The 21,439-nt window shown below is 38.4% G+C and overlaps 1 protein-coding gene across 1 annotated transcript in view; it reads right to left on the reverse strand.

Annotated features, from left to right (window-relative positions):
• Nucleotides 1-21,439, reverse strand: part of SCN11A (sodium voltage-gated channel alpha subunit 11) — a 66,503-nt gene that overhangs the window by 2,607 nt on the left and 42,457 nt on the right. The window contains exons 22-25 of the mRNA XM_047754353.1: nucleotides 20,228-20,281; nucleotides 17,230-17,371; nucleotides 14,935-15,035; nucleotides 1,223-1,493 (exon numbers count right to left, since the gene is read on the reverse strand). Coding sequence (XP_047610309.1) covers nucleotides 1,223-1,493; nucleotides 14,935-15,035; nucleotides 17,230-17,371; nucleotides 20,228-20,281 — 568 coding nt within the window. The remainder of the gene's footprint in view (nucleotides 1-1,222; nucleotides 1,494-14,934; nucleotides 15,036-17,229; nucleotides 17,372-20,227; nucleotides 20,282-21,439) is intronic.

A 21,439-nucleotide genomic window follows, 5' to 3' on the forward strand; every position in this document is an offset into this window, starting at 1 on the left:
CGCTTTCTTCCTTTTTTTTTTTTTCCTCTTTAGGGCTGCACCTGTAGCATATGATATGGAAGTTCCCAGGCTAGGGGTCTAATCGGAGCTACAGCTGCCGGCCTATGCCACAGCCAACGTAACGACAGATCTGAGCCACGTCTGCAAACTATACCACAGTTCACAGCAATGCAGGATCCTTTAACCCACTGAGCAGGTCCAGGGATTGAACCCGTTTCGTCAGGGATACTAGTCGGGTTCATTACCTCTGAGCTGCAACGGGAACTCCACATCCTTTCTGAAATAGCATAAGAGCTTCCACTTGTGAAATCAGTTTTCACTGTCTTCATTGCTTTTTGAACTATGAGAAGAGTCCCTGGGCAGTTTTACACAATTATAAAAAGTCAAATTATTGGTTTAGGTAAAAGCAGATTTCAAAAGCCCAGAGCAAAATCTTATAGTTTAGCCATGAAGAATTTGAGTTCCAAGATGATGTATGTATGTGTGTTTTATAAAAAGGTATATGGCAATAACCCCCCTTTTTTCCTGACTTTTCTTCCACAGACCTTCCTTATAATTCTTGCCTGTGGTTAAGAAAAACATACTGATTATAGAGTGAGGCTGGTTGGTTAATGGGATCCAAGCAGTTGACACAAATGCAGTTCATACTGTAGTTTAAGTTTACACACAGAATAGTGATAAAGCACTACCTGTCCTCTTTAGACGCTCTTGGAAGCTTCATCTAGGTTGGGCCATGGAGGCCTTGTATAAGGAGGAAGTAAGGGAAGGCCCTGCAATGTCACAGGGGCACAATAATTGTGACCTGATATCCACATGGATTTTGAATTAGGGAAAAATATGGAAACCACATGCCAAATCATTAAAAACAAGAAATGCTCATGAGGGTCTATAACTACATAAGAAAGGTAGAACTTTGACTCAATTCTCTGGAGAAAGAAGATACTCCAACAAAAATTTTTAAGTCATCTTAATTTTGTCTATCCCCACTGACAAATGATATGCATAATTATTTAATTCTATTTAAATGTGCAGACAGTCAAGGGAATGGAAATAATTCTGTATCACCTAGCAACTTCACAGAAGAGAATGCATTAGTTCATCTATTTTTTCAGGAATCATATTTCTGCTTTGTGGATACTTTGGACATACTTGCAAATGATAAGATATACAAGTTCACTCTGGCTCTCAGATTAAAGCCCCTCTGGCTGCCCATTTTACTTACTAACAATAGAAAGGATCACGATCACACAATCAAATAAATTCCAGCCATTGGTGAAGTAGTACTGCCTCAAAGCAAAGATCTTGATGAGACATTCAATTGTAAAGATGACCACAAAGGCCAGGTTGAGACGTTCAAGGATGAGTTTCATGCTGTCAGACTGGTCGTGTGATTCAGCCATCATGCTAACCATGTTGAGGAAAATAAGGATGATGATGATGATGTCAAAGACCTGGTGTGTGACTAGGTCAAACACAAGACCCTGGCATTTGTTCTGAGGGGAAAAAAGAAATCATAGATCATTTTAAGTTATAGGAATGAAATCACATACATTGAAAGGCACATATAACAGGATTTGTCCTCTCTAGCAATTAAAGCAGTTTCTTGGAAAATACACAGATCCTTTTTAAAGGGCAAGAAATTTTACTATATTTTTCCTTTAATTTCATTAAGTTTAATTAGATAGCTGGTTTCAAGCTGTAGGCGTATGCCTTTAATTCCATTTTGAAACAAAAAATATAAACTAAAAAAATTTTAGTAACAACATGAATTTGATGTGGTAGATAATGTTTTCCTGAAATAAAATAGCTCATGTTGGATTTAATAATAAAAAATGAACTTCAGTCTCTATATTTTATCTGCTTCTGTATTCACTTCAATATTAATACAGAAAAATACTTGCTCACATAATTATGTTGCACCAAACAGAATTAACATCTTCAAGGCTCCATCTGTCAGTTGAGAATAATCAGACCTTATACTTAACCAAAACTCTGTATTCAAACAATTCTTAAATGCCAATTTTCTAATTCTTATTCACTTGAAAATAAGGATAGTAAAATGGGATTCTGATCCAATGATTACCAAAAATGGAAACAGAAAAACTAATTATTTCACAGTATTATTGCTGATGAACCTGCATATTGGTTTGTACATGGATGGCCTGCTCCAAAGTAAGGATGTACAGATAGCTCTGGTACAGGTTCTAACTCAAGTCTGCACACCTAACCTACCACTTACAGTGAAGTGACTCAAGCATTCCACTATTTTCTTTAATCTAACTTCTATAACTTCTAACACTACTTTGTTCTTCACTTGGGTGGAAAATGGTTCTTAAACACAAACTCAGATACTGATACTGTATGGCATTCTTGGCTATATGTTGGTTGTTTTACATTACATGTATATGTTAGATTATTTTATATGAATATACAATCTAATCAAAGTATATATATAGTATGCTACTTAGAAAAATCATAGACCCCTAAGAATTCATCCTTATAACCCCAGGCATCTGTTAAAGTAATCCAGGCAAAAGATGATGTTGGTTTGTGGTGCTTAACAGTGAAGAAAGACTTGAGCATTTAGATTTAAGAACTAATATGGAAGTAGAAGCAGGAGTCAGAGAGTGTTTGAAAGGAGTAGATTATGGGAAAGTTAAGGCTGAGGCTATAATTTCTGGTTGGTGGAGCATTCAAACAACCAGAGAAGAGATGATGAGGAGTTTGGAGGGAGATGATGGATGTGTCCTGAGCATGTGGAGTTTGAGGTGCTAGTGGGGAATCCAAGGAACATGAACAGGTAAAAGTACAGGTCTGGAGCTCAGGCAGAGAGCTGGAATGCAAATGCGGAGTTCAAGAGCATTATTACTGATATGAACTAAAACCATGAGAATGAATGATATCACTCAGGGAGAGCAAGGGCAATGAGAAGGAGGGTCAGATCAATAGTGGAAGGATACTATATTTAAACTGGTATCTTTCAAATTTGCTCCAGGAGCACTAAAGCTTTTACCAAGGAGTCTGGAGAAGAAACCTGAAAGTCAGATGCATTCCTATGTGAGAATGTATATGTAAAGTCAAAAAGGACCTGGAGAAAAGATATTTTTAAGGGTGCTCTCCAGGAAGCAGAATGAGAGCTCAGAATAAATGTGAGGAATTGTAAGCTTTGGCCTTACAGCTCAACTCTAATATTTAGATAAGCGGAAGAGAGTAAGAGTATAAGTTACCTGAAGGAGTAGATGATCAAAAACCACTCTATGTCATTTTAGGATGTACAGTGACTCCTATACCTTAGGATGATTTTTAAACCCAGTAATGAGGCTACCTTGTGAAGATGCTTCAGGGAGGGAGTTCCCATCATGGTGCAGCGGAAACAAATCTGACTAGGAAACATGAGGTTGCAGGTTCAATCCCAGGCCTCCCTCAGTGGGTTAAGGATCCAGCGTTGCTGTGGCTGTGGTGTAGGCCGGCAGCTGTAGCTCTGATTCGACCCCTAGCCTGGGAACCTCCATATGCCACAGGTGTGGCCCCAAAAGGACAAAAGACAAAAAAAAAAAAGAAAAGAAAAGAAATAATTCCAGATCTCTTGCTCTACTGCTGGAAAAAATATCTATCACTACTCAGGTTAAAACAGCTGTATTTTCCCTTCTATATAACTGCTATTCCCTAAAAGGCTGTATTTTTCCCTCTATACAGTTGCTTTTCCTCTGTTTCAAAGATCAAAAGATAATATGCAGATTTTAGAGATTAAAAAAAATCTGTAGGGAGGTAAAGTGTGAGTTAAGGGATAATAACTAACTTGAAATCTTAGCTCAAAACTCAGGGACATCTGGGGATATGATTTGGGATTTATCTAATACAACAATCCTCTCTGGAATATAGAGGTTAAAATAAATGTTTAACATTAACTGGTAAGTTATACTTGGTTGTCAGAATCACTCATTGTAAAGCCGTGATTGGTGAGCTACACAGGAAGGGCTGTGGGGTGGCACCTACTCCCTGATGAGCCTTCAACAAACAAGCTATAAAAGATAGTTAAAGAATGGAGGTGGTAAATTCCCTGTGGTAAAGCAGTCCATGCCCACTTCAAGCTTATCTCTTGCATCCTAGCATGTCCAATGCAGCAGAGAGGCCAAGAAGATGCATCTATGTCACTGCAACTTCTGTTTGGCTATGTGCTGCACTGCTCACTTCATGAAATGAAAACTGGTAAATATGTGGGAATATATTGTATCTCATGAGTCTTTTAGTTAATTCAAAATCTGGGACCAACTGGTACCAAGTCAGTGATTGCAGAGTATGCACATATAAATAAAAATTCTCTTTGTCTTTTTTGTTGGCTGAAGTTAAAATAAGAACTTCAAAGTGAAATTAGTACTGGAAAGTGAGATTGGTACTTAAAAGCTAGATTTGACTTAGGTAAACTGAAGCTCCCCATACTGTTGTCAGATAAAAACTCCTCAAATATAGTTTTATCATTAACCCTTTGCTAAAAATTCTTCATTGTATAAATTCTAAATGCATGGCCCTGACATTTGCAGACATTTTTAGTGCAACACAAATGTTTAATCCTACTGAAATGGACTTTGTATGTGCCCTAAAACGTATTCCTCTATTCAACGATTACTGAGGACACCCTTTATACCAGGCTCTATTTTGATTGGCGGAAATTAAACATACCTTTGATAACTTGGGGTCCCACATTTGAATGAAAATCTCTAAACCCTCTACATGTGTCAGACAGCAAGGCCCTCTTCCATGCTGCTTTCCCAGACTTTTCAGCCTTACTGCCTTGAAAGCCTCCAAACTCACTTGTCAGAGTTATCAACTGTGCCTATTACATTACTTTACAATCTAATGTTCTCAAATTCCAGCTCTTCAATCAGACTGTAAGCACAGAGCTGCTCTGTCAGTGCCTTGTAAGGCAGGATTCATAGAGAGCTGGACTTCAGTAAACTATGGCCCATAGGCCAAATCAGGCCCATCATCTACTTTAGTATAACCTGTGAGTTCAAATGGGTTTTACTCAGAATGAGTTTCATGGGAAAAAGTCAAAAAAATAAAATTTTGTCATATGAAAATTTATATGAAATTCAAATTTTAGTGATTATAAATCAAGTTATATTGGAACACAGCCAAGCACATTTGTTCTACATCAAGAATGGTTGCTTTTCGCTACAACATGAAAGTGGAATTGCAACAGAGACCACATGGCCTGCAACGCCTAAAATATTTACTGTCTGACCTTTTACAGGAAGAGTTTGTCTGCTCTTGATATAGAAAGTTTATCATAAGTTCTTGCCAAGTGGAAGTGAGTGTGGATGACCTCAACTTCATACCAAAAAAAGTTGGTAAAAGATATCATAAATGCATTTGAAATTGGCCAAAGTTAAATTAAAAGAAACAGCTAAATTCAAATCATTGCAATGAATATATACTAAACTCCTATTGTGTGCTCACTAAAAAGCAAAATAAAGTTATTGCCTAGGCTCTTACTATATAATTGGAATGTCTAAATTTCCTAAGGACTTCAGCCATACACCATTGTACCTGGGTTCTTATTGAGTTCTTAGATAAAGTCTATAAATTTAAAATTTAAAGGAGAATAGCACTGCAGCTATCTGAGTTCCTCACAACCACTTAACAAATCTATGTATTTAGAATCAACTGACAAAGAATGAAATAGGGAAGGGGATTAAGATGGTGGAATAGAAGGACTGGAGCTCAACTTCTCTCCTAAAAACAACAAAATTTACAACCAAATGCTGAGCAATCTTCAACCAAATGACCAGAAACTTTCAAAAAGATATCCTACCCTAGAAAACAAAGAGGAGGCCACATCAAGAGGTAGAAGGGGTGATTATACCATATAAGCAACCCCATACCTCCCGGGTGGGAAGCTCCACAGACTGGAAACTAACTGGTTCACAGAGACTCACCTAAAGGAGTGAGAGTTCTGAGCCCAACATCAAACTCCCATGTGTGGGGATCTGGCACTGGGAGAAAGAGCCCCTGAAGCATCTGGCATTGAAGGCCAGTGGGGCTTGTGCGCAGGAGCTCCATGGGACTGGGGGAAATGGAGACCCCTTCTTAAAAGGCACACACAGGATTTCACATGCACTGGGTCTCACAGCAAAGCAAAGTCTCCATAGGAATCTGGGTCAAACCTGACTGCAGTTCTTGGAGGACCTCCTGGGAAAACAGGGGTGAATGTGGCTTGTGGAGGAAGGACATTGGAAGCAAAGCTCTTGGGAATATTCAGCAGCATGCCTTTCTCTGGAGGTGGCCTTTTTGGGAAAAATCTGTCCCCACCCATCAGCACTGAGAAGCCCCAGGGCAAACAACAATCCAGATGGGATCACAGCCCAGTCCATCAGTAAACAGGCTGCCTAAAGACCCCCCAGGCACACAGCCACCTCTAATCTCACTCAGAAACAAAGACTGACCCACCAGAGGGATGGGAATCAGCTCCACCTACCAGTGGGCAGGCATCAGTCCCTCCCATCAGGAAGACTAGCAAGCCCCTGTTCCAACCTCAGCCACATGGGGGGCAGACACCAGAAGTAAGAGAGGCTGAAACTCTATTATCTGTAAAAAGGTCACCACACCAAAAACCTATGAAAATGAAAAGACAGAGAACTATAACTCAGATGAGGGAGAAAGAAAAAAAAAGAAACAGAAAAACATCTAAGTGATGAGGAAATTCTCAACCTCCAGGAAAAAGACTTTAGACTGTTGATGCTGAAGATGATGCAAGACATTGGAAATAAACTGGAGGCAAAGATGGATAATTTACAGGAAACACTGAGCAAAGACATACAAGATATCAAACTTAAACAAGAAGAGATGCAAAATACAATAATGGAAATAAAAAATTAGAAGCAGCCAACAGCTGAATATAGGAGGCAAAGAACGAATAAGTGAGGTGGAGGACAGATTAGCGGAATTTACAAATGCAGAACAGAAAAGAGAAAAAAGATTGAAAACAAATGAAGAGTCTCAGAGAACTCTGGGACAATGTTAAATGCACCAACATCCATATTATTGGGGTGCCAGAAGGAGAAGAGAGAGAGAAGGGGACCGAAAAAATATTCCAAGAGATAATAGCCAAAAACTTCCCTAACATGGGGAAGGAATCACTCACTCAAATCCAGGAAGCACAACGAGTACCATATAAAATAAACCCAAGGAGGAGCACCCTGAGACTCATATTAATCAAACTGACCAAAATTAAAGACAAAGAGAAAATCTTGAAAGCAGCTAGGGAAAAGAAACAAATATCATACAAGGGAACCCTGATAAGGTTATCAGCAGATTTTTCAGCAGAAACTCTGCAGGCCAGAAGGGAGTGGCATGATATACTTAACATGATGAAAGGAAAAAAACCTCCAACCAAGATCACTTTACCCAGCAAGGCTCTCATTCAGATTTGAAGGAGAAATCAAAAGCATCACAGATAAGCAAAAGCTAAGAGAATTCAGGAACACTAAACCAGCTTTACAACAAATACTAAAGGAACTTCTCTAGGCAGAAAAGAAAAGGCCACAACCAGAAACAAAAATACCACAAATGACAAGGCTCACCAGTAAAGGTATATATATATACCTGTTATATATATATATAACAGGTATATATATATATATATAACAACATGCTACTATATATATATATATATATATATATATATATAACAACATGCTACTATATATATATATATATATATATAACAACATGCTACTATATATATATATAGTAAAGATACGAAATCATCCATGCACAATTATGCCACCAAAATCAGAAATCATGAGAAGAGGAGGGTACCAATGCAGGTACCACTGGAGATGCACTTGCAGTTAAGAGAACAACAACTTAAAGCAATCTTGTGTGTGTGTGTGTATATATACTCTTATATCAAAACTACAGAATAACTGCAAACCAAAAATCTACAATTGATACACAAACATATAAGGAAAATCAACTCAAACACAACACTGAAGGTAGTCATCAAACCACAAGAGGAGAGAACAAGAGAAGAAAGGAAGAAAAAATAGCAACAAAAACAAATCCAAAGCAATTAATAAAATGGCAATAAGAATATACATATCAATAATTACCTTAAATGTTAATGGAATAAAAACCCCAACCAAAAGACATAGACTGGCTGAATGGATACAAAAACAAGACCCATATATATGCTGTCTTCAAGAGACCCACTTCACTTCTAGGGACACATACAAATTGAAAGTGAGATGATGGAAGAAAATATTTCATGCAAACGGGGATCAAAAGAAAGCTGGGGTAGCAATACTCATAACAGACAAAATACACTTTAAAATGAAGAATATTTTAAGGGACAAAGAAGGTCATTACATAATGATCAAAGGATCAATCCAAGAAGAAGATATAACAATTTTAAATATCTACGCACCCAACATAGGTTCACCACAATATATAAAGCAACTGCAAACAACCTTAAAAGGAAAAATCGACAATAACACAATCATAGTGGGGGACTTTAACACCCCACTTACAGCAATGGACAGATCAACCAGACAGAAAATCAATAAGGAAACCCAGGCCCTGAATGATGCATTAAACCAGATGGACTTAATAGATATTTTTAGGACATTCCATCTGAAAGCAACAGAATACACTCTCTTCTCAAGTGCACATGGAACATTCTCTATGATTGATCACATCCTGGGCTACAAATAAAGCCTCGGTAACTTTAAGAAAATTGAAATCATATCAAGCATCTTTTCCAACCACAATGCTATATATGGCTGGAAAAAACAACACCAAAAAAAACCTGCAAAAAACCAGAAACTCTTGGAGACTAAACACCATGCTACTAAACAACCAATGGATCACTGAAGAAATCAAAGAGGAAATTAAAAAATACCTAGAAGCAAATGACAACAAAGATGTGACACTCCAAAACCTATGGGATGTAGCAAAAGCCATTCTAAGAGGAAAGTTTATAGCAATACAAGCCCACCTCAGGACACAAGAAAACCTCAAATAAACAAACCAACTTTACATCTAAAGCAGCTAGAGAGATAACAGACAAGACCTAAAGTTAGTAGAAGGAAAGAAATCATAAAGATCAGAGCAGAAATCGATGAAATAGAAATGAAGAAAACCATAGAAAGGGTCAATGAAACGAAAAGCTGGTTCTTTGAAAAGATCAACAAAATTGATAAACCCTTAGCCAGACTTATCAAGCAAAAAAGAGGACTCAAATCAATAAAATTAGAAATGAAAAAGAAGTAACAATGGTCATCACAGAAATACAAAGGATCATAAAAGACTACAATATGCAACTATATGCCAATAAAACAGAAAACCCAGAAGAAATGGACAAATTCTTAGAAAGGTATAATCTTCCAGGACTAAACCAAGATGGAATAGAAAAGATGAATGGACCAATCACAAGAACTGAAATTGAAACTGTGATTTTAAAACTTCCAACAAGCAAAAGTTCAGGACCAGACGGCTTCACAGGCGAATTTTATCAAACATTTAGAGAAGAGCTAACACCTCTCCTTCTGAAACTATCTCAAAAAACTGCAGAGGAAGGGATATTCCCAAACTCCTTCTATGAGGCTACCATCACCCTAATACCAAAACCAGACAAAGATACCACAAAAAAAAGAAAACTACAGGCCTATTTCACTGATGGATATAGTTGCAAAAATCCTCAACAAAATACGAGCAAACCACATTCAACAATACATTAAAAGGATTGTACATCATGATCAAGTGGGATTTATCCCAGGAATGCAAGCATTCTTCAATATCTGCAAATCAATCGGTGTGATACACCACATTAACAAACTGAAGAATACAAACCATATGATCCTCTCAATAGACACAGAAAATGCTTTTGACAAAATCCAACACCCACTTCTGATAAAAACCCTTCAGAAAGTGGGCATAGAGGGAACCTACCTCAACATAATAAAGGCCATATATGACAAACCCGCAGCAAACATGCTCAGTGGTGAAAAGCTGAAAGAATTCCTGCTGAGATCAGGAACAAGACAAGGATGTCTGCTCTTGCCACTACTCTTCAACATAGTTTTGGAAGTCCTAGCCACAGCCATCGGAGAAGTAAAAGAAATAAAAGGAATCCAAATGGGAAAGGAAGAAGTAAAACTATCACTATTTGCAGATGACATGATACTATACCTAGAGAATCCTAAAGACTCTACCAGAAAACTGTTAGAGCTCATCCACGAATTTGGCAAAGTCACAGGATACAAAATTAATACATGGAAATTGATGGCATTTCTATATACTTACAATGAAAGATCAGAAAGAGAAATTAGGGAAGCAATCCCATTTACCATCGCATCCAAAAGAATAAAATACCCAGGACTAAACCTACCTAAAGACAAAAGAGCTGTACTCTGAAAACTAGAAGACAGTGATGAAGGAAATCAAAGATGACACAAATAGATGGAAAGACATATCATGCTCTTGGATTTGAAGAGTCAATATTATCAAAACAACTATACTACCAAGGCAATCTACAGATTCAGTGCAATCCCTATCAAATTACCAAGGACCTTTTTCACAGAACTCAAACAAAATATTTTAAAGTTTGTTTGGCAGGCTGTAACAGACCAACTGAACAAACTGATCACTAGAAATGAAACTGAAGATGTCATAAAAACACTCCCTACAAATAAAAGTCCAGGACCAGATGGCTTCACAGGTGAATTATATCAAACATATAAAGAGGAATTGGTGCCCACCCTCCTTAAACTCTTTCAAAAGGTTGAAGAAGAAGGAATACTCCCAAAGACATTCTATGATGACACCATCACCCTCATTCCAAAACCAGACAGAGATACCACCAAAAAAGAAAACTATCGCCCAATATCACTGATGAATATAGATGCAAAAATTCTCAACAAAATCTTAGCCAACCAAATCCAACAACATATCAAAAAAATTATACACCATGACCAGGCAGGGTTCATCCCAGGTTCACAAGGATGGTTCAACATATGCAAATCAATCAGCATCATACACCACATTAACAAAAGAAAAGTCAAAAATCATGTGATCATCTCAATAGACGCAGAAAAAGCATTTGACAAAGTCCAACATCCATTCATGACCAAGACCCTCGCCAAAGTGGGTATAGAGGGAACATTCCTGAATATAATCAAAGCCATTTATGATAAACCCACGGCAAATATAATACTCAGTGGGGAAAAACTGAAAGCCTTCTCACTCAAATCTGGAGCAAGACAGGGATGCCCACTCTCACCACTGCTCTTCAACATAGTTGTGGAAGTCCTAGCCACAGCAATTAGACAAACCAAAGAAATAAAAGGCATCCATATAGGAAGAGAAGAGATCAAACTGTCACTGTATGCAGATGACATGATACTATACATAGAAAACCCTAAGGACTCAACCCCAAAACTACTTGAACTGATTAATAAATTTAGTAAAGTAGCAGGATATAAGATGAACATTCAGAAGTCAGTTGCATTTCTGTATACCAGCAATGAAATATTAGAAAAGGAATACAAAAATACGATACCTTTTAAAATTGCACCTCACAAAATCAAATACCTCGGAATACACCTGACCAAAGAGGTAAAGGACCTATATGCCGAGAACTATAAAACTTTAATCAAAGAAATCAAAGAAGATGTAAAGAAATGGAAAGATATTCCATGTTCCTGGATTGGGAAAATCAATATTGTAAAAATGGCCATACTACCCAAAGCAATCTACAGATTCAGTGCAATCCCTATCAAATTACCCATGACATTTTTCACAGAACTAGAACAAACAATCCAAACATTTATACGAACAACAAAAGACCCAGAATCGCCAAAGCAATCCTGAGAAACAAAAACCAAGCAGGAGGCATAACTCTCCCAGACTTCAAGAAATACTACAAAGCCACAGTCATCAAAACAGTGTGGTACTGGGATCAAAACAGACAGACAGACCAATGGAACAGAACAGAGAACCTGGAAATAAACCCTGACACCTATGGTCAATTAATCTTTGACAAGGGAGGCAAGAACATCAAATGGGAAAAACAAAGTCTATTCAGCAAGCATTGCTGGGAAACCTGGACAGCTGCATGCAAAGCAATGAAACTAGAACACACCCTCACACCATGCACACAAATAAACTCAAAATGGCTGAAAGACTTAAATATACGACAGTACACCATCAAACTCCTAGAAGAAAACATAGGCAAAACACTCTCTGACATCAACATCATGAATATTTTCTCAGGTCAGTCTCCCAAAGCAATAGAAATTAGAGCAAAAATAAACCCATGGGACCTCATCAAACTGAAAAGCTCCTGCACAGCAAAGGAAACCAAAAAGAAAACAAAAAGACAACTTACAGAATGGGAGAAAATAGTTTCAAATGATGCAACCGACAAGGGCTTAATCTCTAGAATATATAAACAACTTATACAACCCAACAGCAAAAAAACCAATCAATCAATGGAAAAATGGGCAAAAGACCTGAATAGACATTTCTCCAAAGAAGATATACAGATGGCCAGCAAACACATGAAAAAATGCTCAACATCGCTGATTATAAGAGAAATGCAAATCAGAACTACCATGAGATACCACCTCACACCAGTCAGAATGGCCATCATTAATAAATCCACAAATAACAACAAATGCTGGAGGGGCTGTGGAGAAAAGGGAACCCTCCCGCACTATTGGTGGGAATGTCAACTGGTACAGCCACTATGGAGAACAGTTTGGAGATACCTTAGAAATCTATACATAGAACTTCCATATGATCCCGCAATCCCACTCTTGGGCATATATCCGGACAAAACTCTACTTAAAAGAGACACGTGCACCCGCATGTTCATTGCAGCACTATTCACAATAGCCAAGACATGGAAACAACCCAAATGTCCATCGACAGATGATTGGATTCGGAAGAGGTGGTATATATACACAATGGAATACTACTCAGCCATAAAAAAGAATGACATAATGCCATTTGCAGCAACATGGATGGAACTAGAGAATCTCATCCTGAGTGAAATGAGCCAGAAAGACAAAGACAAATACCATATGATATCACTTATAACTGGAATCTAATATCCAGCACAAATGAACATCTCCTCAGAAAAGAAAATCATGGACTTGGAGAAAAGACTTGTGGCTGCCTGAAGGGAGGGGGAGGGAGTGGGAGGGATCGGGAGCTTGGGCTTATCAGACACAACTTAGAATAGATTTACAAGGAGACCCTGCTGAGTAGCATTGAGAACTTTGTCTAGATACTCATGTTGCAACAGAACAAAGGGTAGGGAAAAAAATGTAATTGTAATGTATACATGTAAGGATAACTTGATCCCCTTGCTGTACAGTGGGAAAATAAATATATATATATATATATAATAAAAATAAATAAATAAAGTTTGTTTGGAAGCACAAAAGACCCAGAATAGCCAAAGACATCCTGAAAAAGAAAAATGGAGCTAGATGAATCAGGCTCCTGGACTTCAGACTATACTAACAGAGCAACAGTCATCAAAACCATATGGTACTCACACAAGACAGAAATATAGATCAGTGGAACAGGATAGAAAGCCCAGAATTAAACCCACGCACCTACAGTCAACTAATCTATGACAAAGGAGGCAAGAATATACAATGGAGAAAAGACAGCCCCTTCAATAAGTGGTGCTGGGAAAACTAGACAGCCACATATAAAAGAATGACATTAGAACACTTCCTAATACCATACACAAAAATAAACTCAAAATGGATTAAAGACCTAGATATAAGACCAGATACTATAAACTCTTAGAGGAAAACACAGGCCAAACACTCTTCGACATGAATGACAGCAACATCCTCTCAGATCTACCCCTTAGAGTAATGACAGTAAAAAAAATAAATAAACAAATGGGACTTAATTAAACTTAAAAGTTTTTGCACAGCAAAGGAAACCCTAATCAAAACTAAAAGACAACCCACTGAATGGGAGAAAAATCTTTGCAAATAAATTGACTCAAAAGGGATTAATCTCCAAAATTTATAAACACCTCCTATAGCTCAGTACCAAAAAAACCAAAAAACCCCATCAAAAAACGGGCAGAAGATCTAAACAGACAGTTCTCCAAAGAAGACATGCAGATGGCTAAAAAAACACATGAAAAGATGTTCAACATCACTCATTATTAGAGAAATGCAAATCCAAACCACTATGAGGTACCACCTTACACAGGCCAGAATGGCCATCACCAAAAAGTCTACAAACAATAAGTGCTGGAGAGGGTGTGGAGAAAAAGGAACCCTATTACACTGTTGGTGGGATTGTAAATTGGTTAGCCACTGTGGAAAACAGTTTGGAAATTCCCCAGAAAACTAAAAATAGAACTACCATTTGATCCAGCAATCCCAATCCTGGGCATCTATACAGAGAAAACCATCACTCAAAAAGACACATGTATTCCAATGTTCATTGCAGCACTAACTGCAATAGCTAAGACATGGAACCAACCTAAATGTCCATCGACAGAGGGGTAGATCAAGAGATGTGGTACACATACACAATGGAGTATTACTCAGCCATTAAAAGGAACGAAATACCGGCATTTTTAGCAACATGGATAGACCTAGAAATTATCATGCTAAGTGAAGTCAGTCAGACAATGAGACACCAACATCAAATGCATTCACTGACATGTGGAATCTGAAAAAAGGACAGAATGTATTTCTTTGCAGAACAGATACTGACTCACAGACTTTGAAAAACTTATGGTTTCCAAAGGAGACAGTTCAGGGAGTGGGGAGATGCACTGGGGTTGTGGGATGGAAATCTTATAAAACTGGATTGTGATGATCATTGTACAACTATAAATGTAATAAATTCATTGAGTAATAAAAAAAAATAGAATCAACTGAGTGCTCTCACCAGAGGCCTTGGAATGGGCCTTTGAGGTTTTTTGGATCCTAATTTTTTCATTGCATTATAGTATTTCTTCTGTTCTTCTGTCATAAAGATATCTTGGCCACCTAAGTATATGGAGATGACAGCTAATTAACAGATTTTTGGAAAAAAGTTCTGAATTTTCAGAAGTGGTTTTAAAGTCATATTACATTTCTAATATAACTTTTCAATATATAACTTTTCAAATTTCGACAATTCCTAAAATTCCAATGGGAAGCAGAACGAGACTCTAGGGGATGGCTAAAGGAAATAGGGTTTAAATTAAGGAATAAGGGAGAAATGTTACTTTTATCAGTTACATTTCACTTTTTATAATATGAACAAAGATTACAAATTCTTTGCAAACATCCACAGAATCTTTTTTTTTTTCTTTTTCAGGCCATACCTGTGGCATATGGAAGTTCCTGGGCTAGGGGTCTAATCGGAGCTGGGCTGCTGGCCTACACCACAGCCACAGCAACACCAGATCTGAGCTGCATCCATGACCTACACCACAGCTTGCAGCAATGCCAGATCCTTAACTCACTGAGCAAGGCCATGGATTGAACCTGAATCCTCACAGACACTATGTCGAGTTCCAAACCCACTGAGCCGCAACAGGAACACCATCTACAGAATTTTTACCAAAATGATATATTTCAAGTTGTAAATCAAAACACAATGCGACAAAAACAGAAATTAGTAACATAAATTTAAACAAAAAAATCCTACAAAGTGGCAATTAAAATTCTCCTAAATATGTGAATGTATATATCACTACCGATAAAATTGTGTAAAATCTGTCTGGAGCCATTCTCAGATTAAAAAAAAATGAGAGAGATTTAAATGTTTTCACTCCTGAGGAAGAAAGAGTAGAAAATTGAACTAGGATTTTCATTTGTGAATTGCGGAGGGGAAGGTAAAACATCTAAAAATGCTGGATAAAATAGAACAGAATTCCTTTAAAATATATAGCTGAACTCACACAAAAATAAGGAAAACTCTCCATTGACTGAAAATTAAGAGATCAAAAAGAGTAATAAATTAGTACTTAAGCCATGGTTGGCCTAAGAACATTTGCTAATCTATGTTAAAACTAGAATCTTGGGATTTAATAATCATAAGAGGGTCATGAGGAAAAGGCAGTGGTATTAGGCCAAGGATCCTGCCGGAATCAGACTCCCCAAGTACTGCCATTAAAGGGTGATGAAGAAAACCAAACCTGACTGTTGGCAATGAACACAACCAGGACACTGCCTCAGTCTATACTCTGGGTTAAAACCCAGTCTTCCCTGACAATTTGTGAATTCAAACCTGCCTTGATGAAGGTATTCTTAAGTCAATAAATGTTATGCTGGGTGATGGATATTTTCGGTTTACTTTACTATACTCTTGCACATGTTTGAAATTTTCTGTAATAAAAAGTAAAACAAAACAGAACAAAAATACTACGGACTAATCAAAACAGTGATTTCAAATGTAAGCTTAATTCTAAAATCATAAAGCCTGACATTCAAATTGCAGGTATTGATTGCAATCAACCTGTATATTATAGAGGTGACTCTAGTAGCATGTGCCTGAGTAACAGAGCAATATAGTCACCTAGAACCATGAACAACTCTCCAGTAGACACTAAGAAAGCTCAGGACTATCAAGGTACATTTGGATGGATTAAAAGGGCTCAAAAGAAAAAATAAAAAAGAGCTACAAAACAATTAGGAAAACCAAAGATGAATATTTAGTTACCTGATTTTTAGGACTGAGAAATGCCTTCAGTATATAATTGTAAGAAAAGGCACAAAAATCATGAGAGAGTATCCTACCACCTACTCAGCCCAGGAAAAGATGACACTTCAAAATCTGAAGTTAGGTTTCTACTCAGTGCATATCACTTTTGCAATACCATAAAGTTGGAAAATCATCAATGGAACCATCCTAAGTCGGGGATTTTCTACACTCCCTTTGTCCTGGATAACAATGTACACTTGAATGGTTACTAAAATATGACCATAGTTGTCTTGGTAGTTGTTTTTCTATTGGGTTCAATATCTTTTTTGTATATCGTTTGGAGTGAAGAGTAAAAACAATGATTTAGTAAAACCCAGCTGTTTTCAGTCCCTTTTCAGCTTCATCTTCAAGAATCTTCTCCAGGAGCCTCCCTCTGTGTTCTCATGCAGATGATAAAGGTTGCTTTGCGCAACAATCTAGAGCAGATTTATGCTCCATTCCAGCTCTTTGCAGAAGAGAGGTGAAAATACCAAATCAGGACAGCCCTCATACTTATCTTTTTCTGCTGTTGGTTGAAGTTGTCAATTATAACACCAATAAAGAGATTCAGAGTGAAGAAAGAGCCAAAGATGATAAACACTACGAAGTAAAGGTATACGTATGGGTTCTCCTCAAACCGTGGCTGTCTGCCTTCCTGTTAGGGATTTTTTAAAATGAGAGAAGAAAACAATTATTGGAGAAAAATATAAGCCATCTTAAATGCCTGGTCCAGAAGACCCAAGTGCTTCTCAGCCTCAGCATTAACCTCTCAGCCCTCCAGTCAGCCATGGCCCTGAAGGGAGCCCCTCGCCCCTTTTTCAGTTTCCCCCACTGCTTGAGTGGTACCATGCAGCAGGAAGGAGGTGTGTGTGTACAGGATTAGACTTTCTTCTAAGCAATGGAAAATTGCTGAAGGTTTGTGAGAGAGGGGAATGGCATGGTCACATGTGTCCTTTGAAAAGGTCTCTAAGATGTCCATATGGACACATAATTGGAAGAAACCAGACTGGAGATGGCATATCACCTCAGGCAGAGTGACTACCAACCCTTGTTGAATGGCTACATCCTTCATATAGAGCCCACTACTATATTTAGTTTGTGCTTGTGTCCTGTCACTCTTAAATTCCTAGTACCTGGATAGCTTGAGACATGTAGATTCTTGTATGAGTGAATGAATGAATAAATAATCAAGCTCCAGAATGGACACAAATGGATTACAACCAAGCTTCCCTCACTCAAGGCAAAACCAAAAGCATCTGAGATCCCTTTTGTCCAAGTTCTTCACAGTGTCATTGGTGTTATCCTCCTTGAGGAGAGGTGGTGGGAGCATTTCTCTCTTTTTTTCCTGATCACAATCAAAGACAGAGATGTGTTGATAGCTCTGTCATCTGTTGAATATACTTGTATTTGTTATTCAACATGCACCATTATAGACTAGTGTAATGGAAGTAATTATCTGAAACAATTATTTTTCTCTTTGCCTTGAAGAATATTTGACCTTAGTCCCAGATGGCTTGAGGCATCTACCTGTTTGAATTAAGAGTAGGCATTACTATAGAAACAATGGAATGGAAAGAAAGGATTAATACTCAGCATCTGACATTTAAAATAAGATTATGCAGTAGGCTAATAATCTTGCAAAGGGAGGTTTAGATAGAAAGAGGAATAAACACAAGCTCACCTCACTTGTACCAGGGAATTATCAGAAAGGTAAACAGAGACAGGGAACATCAGAACTGTAAGATTTGTATCGTGATTTTTCCCACTTTGGGTTTGGAGATGGGGCTTGGGTCCCAGTAAATTGAGGGCAACATGGAGGACAAAGAATGTATGTTCTGGTTCAACTTCAGCATTTTTCTAAAATAAAACCATCGGAGTTCCCGTAGTGGCGCAGTGGTTAATGAATCCGACTAGGAACCATGAGGTTGCGGGTTCCATCCCTGCCCTTGCTCAGTGGGTTAAGGATCCGGCGTTGCCGTGAGCTGTGGTGTAGGTTGCAGACGCGGCTCGGATCCCGCGTTGCTGTGGCTCTGGCGTAGGCCGGTGGCTACAGCTCCGATTGGACCCCTAGCCTGGGAACCTCCATATGCCGCGGGAGCGGCCCAAGAAATAGCAACAACAACAACAACAACAATAACAACAACAACAAAAGACAAAAAAATAAATAAATAAAATAAAATAAAATAAAATAAAACCATTGCTGGGAAGGCCTGGGATATACCGGGCAGGCAGGATGACTTAAGAGGCTGGAATAGCATAACTGGGCAGAAGGAGGTCTCTTGAAGCTTCTTCAGTTCTCATATAGCTTGGACATGGAGTTGATAGCCATGGGCCTGCCATGGTGGAATTCAGAGCAAGGGATGAGAATGGGACTGCTAGGCTGGGGGACCATGTGAAGGATATGCCAGAGAGTCAGTGTTTGATGCCAGGAGGAGTTGAAGGAGGAACAAAGCCCATGGTTTCATAAGTTGCAGCTTCAATATTTCAGACCAGCAGGATGCTCTGTGACTACACAGACAAGGGTCATCATACTAGCAGAAACCAGTTAGAATATTCCAGGACCAGCATCAGGACAGGAGCACCTCCACCCACATACCATTCACTCAGGGAACATATATAAGACACATACTTCTTCTATCATACAGAAGATTTCCTGCCCATCCCCACTGCCACCTAGAGGCAGATGGATGAGACAAAAAAAAAGAACATTAATATTTTAAAATATTTCCTTTGTTATATATTGCCTCTAGTACTGTTATAACACGACTTATACCACTTCTACTGCTACTACCAGTTCATATGTAATGAACACCTACTATGTGCCAGGCATCAACTCTGCATATTCTCAAACAACGGCGCACACATGTGTGATGATAGGAAAAATAAACAATGCTAATTCCATTCTTGATTCAATCACTTGCTCAAGCTATGACTTTGGACAACACTCTTCCTTTCTATTCCCCAATTTTTCCAGCTAGGAAATAGAAATGGACTAGACTGCTAACTTTGGGAGTCCATGATCACTTTTATTTAACTACAACCTAATAGTTCACAATTACTAGAAACCTCCTTAGTCTCTGGGAAGCCTAGAGCCATGGAAGGGTCTTTCTTGCTCAGGTCTAGACCAAAATTAAGGTTCTCCAACAGTCAAGAGCAAGTAACCTTTGAAATTTGGCTTCTGCCTGTCCACCGATTTGAAGAAAGGACAAGAAAGGACAAAAAGTCATCTTGGTGATTCTGTTGCTTCTGGCTCCACTTCCTACATGAGTAGTTTCTCCTTGGTCACTATGGAGAAAGAGGATTTGACTTTGGGGCATGCCAGGATGTAACAGCACAAGAGGATGACTAAGAACTTTTTTTATTCCTGTTTCATAGTATTTGTCCTAATGGAAACAAGGCAAAGAACCCTGGCCCCTGGAATCATGATGCAGGAAGTTTTGGATTGCTCATGTAGTCATGATATTGCTGATTTGATCCTAGCACTATAGAACACAGTACAACACAAGCTCACCTCTCTGGAATCAACAGCTGCATACATAATATCCATCCATCCCTTAAATGTTGCCTGCAACAAAGACAGAGAAAGATGAAAACAGTTATAGACTTGCAATCAATAGATAAGTGCAATGCAAAAGCCACCAAGCCCAGTGGACAGATATATCTAAGATTATGTCCTACCCTTCCAGGAAAAAAGGTCCACATAAAAGAAGAGCAGAAGGAAACTCAAGAATGTCTTCGATATTTTTTTCTTTTTTCGTTTTTCCTTTTCTTTAAGGGTCTCACCGTGGCATATGGAAGTTCCCGGGGTATGGATTGAATAGAAGTTGTAGCTGCAGGCCTACCTACACCACAGACACATTGGAACTGAGCTGCATTTGTGACCTACACCACAGCTTGCAGCAATTCTGGATCCTTAACCCACTGAGTGAAGCTAGGGATTGAATCTGCGTCCACAGGGATACTATGTAGGGTTCTTTTCTTTTGCTTTTTAGGGCCACACCAATGGCATATGGAAGTTCCCAGGCTGGGGATCCAATTGGAACTGTAGCTGCCAGTCTGCACCACAGCCACAACAACATGGGCTGCATCCTCATGGATACTAGTTGGGTTCATTACCACTGAGCCACGACGGGAACTGTTCTTAACCTGCTGAGCCACAATGGGAACTCTTTCATTTTCATAAGATAAAAAGCTTAAAAGAGAAATTTCTGTCTTAAAAATTTCTAGAAGGAGTTCCTTGGTGGTCTAGTGGTTAGGATTAGGCACTTTCACCACTGCAGCCCAGGTTCAATTACTGGCCTAGGAACTGAGATTCCCACATCAAGCTGCTACATGTTGTGGCCAAAAAACAAAACAAAACAAAACAAAATAAAATAAAATAAATTGCAAATGCTAGAGAAGCTATGAATCAACTGTTACAAAGAGCCTGATTAAGGTTCTTTCCACATCTGTTTGCACTGTCTGTCCAAGACCTTGCAACAACAGTTTGACCTAGGATTGAGGTTACCAATGGTATGATTTAGCATTTGAGGCTCCAGGTTTCTCTGGCTGGAGCTTGGAGAGCAAGGCACCATACAGGACAGGGTGAAATATCCAGAACTTTGCGGGGCATTGCTTTGAGGTTTAAGGCTCAGTAGACAATAAAGTTGGAGATGCTCACTGGGAAACAATTCCAGAAGGCATTAGCTCCCATATGAGAAATTAGGATTTGATTCTGTTATCT

The sequence above is a fragment of the Phacochoerus africanus genome, chromosome 1 (assembly GCF_016906955.1).
Source record: "Phacochoerus africanus isolate WHEZ1 chromosome 1, ROS_Pafr_v1, whole genome shotgun sequence".
Taxonomy (NCBI): domain Eukaryota; kingdom Metazoa; phylum Chordata; class Mammalia; order Artiodactyla; family Suidae; genus Phacochoerus; species Phacochoerus africanus.